At 53.6% G+C, this 6,956-nt stretch overlaps 1 protein-coding gene across 1 annotated transcript; it reads right to left on the bottom strand.

The window, feature by feature from the left end:
• Positions 1-2,636: 2,636 nt before the first annotated feature.
• On the bottom strand, positions 2,637-4,911 carry LOC146758092 (uncharacterized). The gene is made up of 4 exons (XM_085518324.1): positions 4,799-4,911; positions 4,555-4,665; positions 4,095-4,242; positions 2,637-3,805 (listed from the first exon to the last, which is right to left on the bottom strand). Exons 1-4 carry the CDS (start codon positions 4,824-4,826, stop codon positions 2,923-2,925), a joined length of 1,170 nt encoding a protein of 389 aa, XP_085374450.1. The 5' UTR covers positions 4,827-4,911; the 3' UTR covers positions 2,637-2,922.
• Positions 4,912-6,956: the final 2,045 nt, after the last annotated feature.

Raw genomic sequence — 6,956 nt, 5'->3', positions numbered from 1 at the left:
GCTCCTTCCCTATAGATCTGACCCACATAAGACCCACAGCAGCACCTGTTCCGTAGATCTGACACACATCATCCCCACAACTGCTCCTGCCCCAAAGATCTGATATACATGTGCCCCACAGGAGCTCCTGCCCCATAGATCTGACCCACATCAGCCCCACAGCAGCTCCTGCCAAGTAGATCTGACCCACAGCAGCTCCTGCCCCATAGATCTCACCAACATGTGCCCCAGAGCAGCTCCTGCCACATAGACCTTACCCACATCAGCCGCACAGCAGCTCCTGTTCTATAGATCTGACCCACATGTGCACCACAGCACCTCCTGTCCCATAGATCTGCCCCACAGCAGCTCCTGCCCCATAGATCTGACCCACATCTGCACTACAGCAGCTCCTGCCCCATAGATCTCACTCACATGTGCCCCAGAGCAGATCCTGCCCCATAGATCTGACCCACAACTACCCCACAGCAGCTCCTGCCCCATAGATCTGACCCACATCTGGCCCAAAGCAGCTCCTGCCCCATAGATCTGACCCACATCAGCCCCACACCAGCTCCTGCCCCATTGATCTGACCCACACCAGCCCCACAGCAGCTCCTGCCCCATAGATATGACACACACCTGCCCCACAGCAGCTCCTACCCTATAGATCTGACCCACATAAGCCCCACAGCAGCACCTGTTCCGTAGATGTGACACACATCAGCCCCACAGCAGCTCCTGCCCCATAGATATGAGCCACCTCAGCCCCTGCCTCATAGATCTGACCCACATGTGCCCCTTTGCAGGGGGGCTCCTCTGCCTGGTGGTCATGGCGGGCCCCCTCCTCCTTCTCACTCCTAGGGCCCCCAGCTCCATCCTCCCGCCTGAAACAGGGAAAACTTCTACCCTAGCCCTCTTAGCTGCCGACATGGCTGCTAACTGCCACAACTGTCAGAGGCGAGTGCGTTGCGCGCGGCAGCGGTGACCAAGGTGACGTGGAGAGGGTTCTAAAACGGCGGCCGCACTGCTGGCACTGGTGTTCCACATAGGATGAGGAGGGGGCTGGTAATAGCAGGACAAGGGGAAACTGATTGAAGTTGAAAGAGGGAACATTTAGGTTGGATGTTAGGGGGAAAGTTGTTTACTAGGAGAGTGGTTAGGCCCTGGAACGGGCTGCCCAGGGAGGTTGTGGATGCCCCGTCCTTGGAGGTGTTCAGGGCCAGGTTGGACAGGGCCCTGGGCAACCTGATCTAGTAAAGGTGTATGTTTGGTGGCCCTGCCAGGCAGGGGGGTTTGTTCTTCATGATCCATGAGGTCCCTTCCAACCTGGGTCATTCTGTGATTCTGTGATACTGGTGTGTGGCTGTTTGTCCCAGCGCGCTGACCTTTTGTCTTCAGGTTCACCAACAAGACTGTAACTGATTTATGGAGGAGGTAAGTGATGGGTGCTACTGTGTGACAATCAACATCACTTTGTGGACATTTGAAAGCACCTTCCTCCAGAGCTGTTCACCTCCAGAAGAGGGTGCTCAGAAGTGTTTACTGGCAGAAGATCTGGCTCCAGCTTGGTATGGGAAAACTGGGGAATGATACCATCGTGTCCGGTGAAGAACAAGAAGCAGGTGGGCGTCCCTGCTCCCTCTTGTCTGCTGGCAAGTTCCAGATGAGTTCCCAGAGCCAGAAGCTGCCATTCCAAGGAGAGCTGACTCAACCATTTTGGATTTGAGCTGTCACACCAAGGAGAGCTGACTGAACCACGTTGGACTTATTTGTAAGTTTATACTATCATTGGAAACTGTTGCCGTGGTCACAGTCATCGTCAGCGGAACAACAACTCCTGATGACCCACCACTACTGAAGATCAATGACTGAACTACTAAACACGTCAGATCCATGGTGGTGACTCTCTCTCCCTCTTGCTTCCTATAAAGACTCCTTGATTCTTTTTCCTGTCTTTTCTATTGCCCGCCTTCCCTTCCTAATCACCCTAAATCGTAATAGCGTCCGTCCTCCAACATTTGAACCATGCTCAGGCATACACGTATGGACCTCCTCTCCTTCCTATAAATTGGAGCAGGACAGAGAACCACAAGGATTGTCAGCTCCCAAGTCATACAAGTATTGCACACAACACAGATAACTTCATCTGTTGGCCCCGCTGTCTCTGCATACCACCAAGCGAGGACCTGCAGTGCCCAGGCGAGACGATGTGCCTGGCAGTGCAAAGCCAGCCCACGTGTGTGCAGATGGCAAGGAGCGTGTGGCACTGTGCACCGACAGCCCTTGCCTGCCCAGGACTGCGTGTGGAGGGCGTTCTCCACTGCAGCCCTGCCCAACAGTCAGTAGGGGTGTGCGGCCATGATGGCAGTAATGAACAAACTGCTGCTTCACAAAGATCTTGGCCCGATTAGAAATCTTTGAGTAGTGCTGTTACAGCAGACAGAATGTGATAAGCGCAAGTGGTCTCCTACACTTCACATCCTTGCTACTTCATTCTGGGTGTTGTCACTGAGCAGCATCTAACACAAGTTCTGCCCTGGTCAGCTGGCTGCCTTAGCTTGAGCCCTGATGGCAACGCTGTGACGTGATGTTAGTATTGCTGTTTTCTCCTCATCAGAATACTCTGCCTTTTGAAGGAAGCAGCTTCTTGGTTATTTTGTTTTGTTGTTGAACTTTATTGAATTAATTTACAATATCTATATTCCATATAGTTATAGATGTTTTGAATATGATCATCTGTGGTGCTGAGAATTTTTGTAGAAAAGGTATACTCAGTTCGGAAGGTGTAATAAGGATGTTAAAGAAAGAACCCCCTGTTGTGTTGACCAGTGATGATGCTCCCACCACCTGACCAATGGTGGAGAGGAGCATGAAGAGAGAGGTGGTGCTGGGGGGATCTTGGGGCTGCTGGGCCTGTCATACTTTTTCCAGGCAGAGGTTTTACAGGTGTTGCCCCCATGCCGACCCTGTGGGGGGGGGCCACTCCCACATCCTGAAGGATGGAGGAGAGGAGCGGGAGGGCAGAGTTGGTGCTGTGGGGGGCTGGGAGCTGTGGGGCCTGGTATGCTTTCCCCTGGCTGTAGTTTTCTGGGTGTCGGATGATGCCCTCAAACTGCCACCCTGTGGGGGCTGCTCCAACCTCCTGAAGGATGGTGAAGGAAAGTTGGTGACAGTTCCTGGGGGGGACAGTGGGCTGCTGGGCCAGTTGGCTTCCCCCAGGCAATGGTCGTCCGTCTGTTGGATGATGTCCCCAGGTCTATACTCTGCTGGGGTCGCTTCCATCCCCTGATGGATGGTGGAGGGGAGGGTGAGGGCAGAGATGGTGCTGGAGGCTGACAGGCCTCTCAGGCGTCCCTGAGGCATTGGCTGCCTGCGGGTGACACTTTGAGGGAGCCACTGCCAACCCCTGAAGGATGGTGGTGGGGGACAGGAGGATGGTGTTGATGCCAGGGTGCTGCTGTTTGGGTGCCAGCCGATGACTGCAAGCTTCCAAACCAGGTGGGTCCCTCCTGTCCCCTGAAAGAGGTGTTGATGCCCAAGGTGGATAGGGGCCACTGGGCCTGATGTACTTCCCAGGGGCCACGGAGCCTGGGCTGGTGGGCTACGGGGGCTGCACTGGGGGCAGCTGAGCCCGACAGCCGTCAGGCCTGGCAGGGGCCGCTCTGGTGGTGCTCTGCGGCTGGTGGGCAGATTGTCACTGCACAGGCACCGGTTGTTTGTGCCACGTCTTTTCTGTGCGGCGCACTGAGGCGAGCAAGCTGTTTGTCCAAGCGTGAGGTTGCTGCGGGCAATATGCTGGACTGCAGCATCTTCAGCAAGGCGCCTGCAGGGAGAGAAACGTGCTGAGGGCACAGGAGAACCCCCTGCTCTCCTTCCTCACAGTGCATGATAGAGCCACCCTCAGCTCCCGGCCTGTCTCAGGCCCAGCAGTAAGAACATGCAGCAGGAATGGCGAGGCCAGTTAAATGTCTGACAGTGTCAATCTCAGACAGTGTTAGGTGACAACTAACTGGCTTCTCTATGCTGCTTTAACTAGAAATGCCTCCTTGCTCACAGGATCCCTATAGTAAAGAGAGGGGGCAGGATGGGGTTGGGGGTGAACAAGAACTCACTGGTTTATCTGCCTCCGTTGTCGGACAAGACGATAGCACGAAAACATTGCCATCAGCATGGTAACGAAGATAGCCACACCGAATCCCAGGCAGTACTTCTTGATAAAATTATTGTCTGCGGCATTTGCGTGTTCCTCACCATCCGCACCTGGAAAAACAATGTGGATCTGTTTCACCAGCTGCTGCTTTGAGGGACGTGGACAAGAACAACCACAGGAAGGATCCCGCTCCGGGCTGCTGTTGTGCCTGGTGGCTCAGGGGAAGCACAGCAAGCTCTGGAATGCAGGGTCTGTGCACAGGAGGTACTATGGAGGGTCCTGTTTCCTCTCCTTATCTGCTGAATGTGGTTCTGGTGGCCTAGTTCCCAAAAGGACAAAGTTCCTAAGTCCCTGGGAACTGGCTGCAGTGGGAGGGGAGCAACCTCTAACCACGGCCACGGAGCTCTATAAGCGGCCCTTACCTGGAGTGACAGTTGTTGTGTGCATGGCCTCTATTACTCTCAGGGGGACAGTCAGTGTGCGAACTCTGCCATTCCAAAATGCAAGCCAGCGCATAGGTGCTCCACCTGTCTCTTTATAAAGGAGGTAAGTGAGTGGGACTGTAAGTAACTGCTTCTCATCAGGAAGATGGTGCAGTTTCTCCACATGTATTTCTAGAAATTCATTTTCACAAGCCTTTCAGGGAACAGACGGAAATACACCTACCACGTGCTTTGTCCTTCATGATTTTCATTAGCAGAGGGGGCAGTGTCTGCAGATATTTTCCTGTTTCCAGGGCCTCTTTCTGTTTCTCAGGACCTAAACAGAAAGCATTAAGATAACTTTAAGACAAACAAGGTATTAAACTGAACGGTCTTTTCAGTGAAGTCAGTAACGAAAACAGCCACCCCTGGGATGCCTGTGGGGTTCCAGCACAACTAAGGATTTAGCACGGCCTTCCCTGGAGGCACTTCTGCAACCAAAGAATGAGAACTTTTCACCACACACTGCAGCTTACCTAAACGCATAACGGCATCACTGAATGGGACCAGGGCATTGTGCGAGGGCAGGGCACACACACACAGGTGTGCATTCTCACTCACACCTGCAGACGCGCCTGGCTGACATTAGGACTGTGAGCTGGCATCTCTCAAAGGAAGTAAAATCTCATGACATGGTATGCTGTAATTTCTCTCTTCCTTAGGGACCTGCAGTGACTGGAAGGGGCTCAGGTGATGACATGGCACTCAGACCTGGGTCAAAAGTTGCAAAGCTGCAGAGAAGCCAGGTGGGCAGTTGGCTGGCACTCAGCAGCTTTCCAGATACTCTCTCCAGGCCATGTAAAACAATCTTCAGAGAAGGCATAGAAGAACATTTGGCCCCTCAAGGTTTTTTTAGTGGGGAGATCTCTGATGTATGGAGACAAAGTCAACGGGATGCTGGGAGCATGCAGCACCCAAGAAACAGTGACTACCCAAGCTTCTCATGGGGAAGAAATCACCAGGCAGTGAAAAGATGAACCCCTCCTGAACTTCCACAGCCAAATATGAGCAAAGATCATGAGATGAAGACTGGTGACTTACGTCTGGCATCCACCCCAGGCTCAGGGACGCGACTTTGCTTTCGAAATGCACCAAAGGGGCCTGCAGGCACAAGAGTGATCAGACACAGGTGAGGAGAGCTTCCGCTGTGCACTGGGGTCTGCCTTGTTTTTTTTCCTGCAGTGACCTGTGAGGACTGGCTGCAGGTCAGGGAATGACATGGCCCAAACAGCAAAGGAATAGGAGCAAAGACTGGCAAGGGCCGCCTTCCCACTGAAATGTGACAATTCTCCAAGTAAAGAAATACTAATGACTGATCTGTGTATGACCTTCAAAGCACAAAGAGACTTGAAAGACCTTTGGAGAGCCTTACGTACCCAAATAAGCTATTATAGCACTAATTTTTCGACTTCCATGGAAACAGACACTCACAACTTACCTCGGAGTTTCCCCTGAGGCACAAAAGCAGTCTCCTTTCAGTCATCTGAGGAAGGAGTACCAATGTCATCATCTAGAAGAAAGAACAGAAGAGGGATGTTCCCATTGCATGCTGTGATCTTCCTCTCCCTTAGTGACAGGGAAGGGGCCAGGGAAGGGGACAGGTAACAGAATGGGAGACTCAGGCCTTGATCGCCAAAGCTATAGAGGGGCCAGGGTGACCTGGAGCCTAGCACTCGGCAGCTTTACAAATGCTCCCTCCTGGCCACATGCAGCACCCCTCCGGGACCGCGTGGAAGAGCATACAAAGAAAAGGTGCCTGAAACACACTGGGCTACAGCTGGGGGTCTCTGTTGGGAACCAGGATTTTTCTATGGGGAGCATCAGGCAGCTGGAGCAGAAATGCTCATGCTTTTCCCAGCACACACCTTCCACGTTCTCCCCTGGGACACCCCCAGGATGAAGAGCATGCTCCACCCAGCCAGCGGCAGAGCCGTGGGAGCACAGGGCTTCCTCATGCCCTTGCCCAGCTCCTGTGGTGCTGCCTGTCCCCCTTTTCCAATACCCCCCCGCCCCCATCGAAGGCAGCCTTAGGGCTATAAGGCACAGAGCCACTGGAACCAGAACCTGGGCTTCTCACTCTCATTTCCGCTTATTTTTTACCCCATCTCTGCCCACCCACCTGCTCCTGCTGCTCGCCCTGGAGCAGCACAAGTCTCCTGACAACACATGGCTATCAGTAGGAGGACGGCAAGGCAGGTGGGGGCCGTGGCCCCCAGTACTCGTGCCATGCTGCTACCACCACTGCTACAGCCACAACGAGTGCTGCTATTGGGGCACAGAACACCTAGAGCACGCAGCTGGGCATTGTGATCTTGTGGCACAAGGCAGCAATGTGGCAGGGC

The sequence above is a fragment of the Coturnix japonica genome, chromosome 17, assembly GCF_054131305.1.
Source record: "Coturnix japonica strain WE chromosome 17, WE-NBRP24, whole genome shotgun sequence".
In the NCBI taxonomy this organism is placed as follows: Eukaryota; Metazoa; Chordata; class Aves; order Galliformes; family Phasianidae; genus Coturnix; species Coturnix japonica.
The sequence above is the reverse complement of the archived record's forward strand: the minus strand, read 5'-3'. Positions and strand labels throughout refer to the sequence as shown.

Excerpts from the sequence above, each read along its gene's own strand:
- LOC146758092 (XM_085518324.1), bottom strand. The coding sequence starts at position 4,826 with ATGAAAATCATGAAGGACAAAGCACGTG. Across the intron at positions 4,243-4,554 it reads CACAACAACTGTCACTCCAG|GTGCGGATGGTGAGGAACAC; the intron begins GTAAGGGCCGCT and ends TTGTTTTTCCAG. Across the intron at positions 3,806-4,094 it reads CAACGGAGGCAGATAAACCA|GCGCCTTGCTGAAGATGCTG; the intron begins GTGAGTTCTTGT and ends CTCTCCCTGCAG.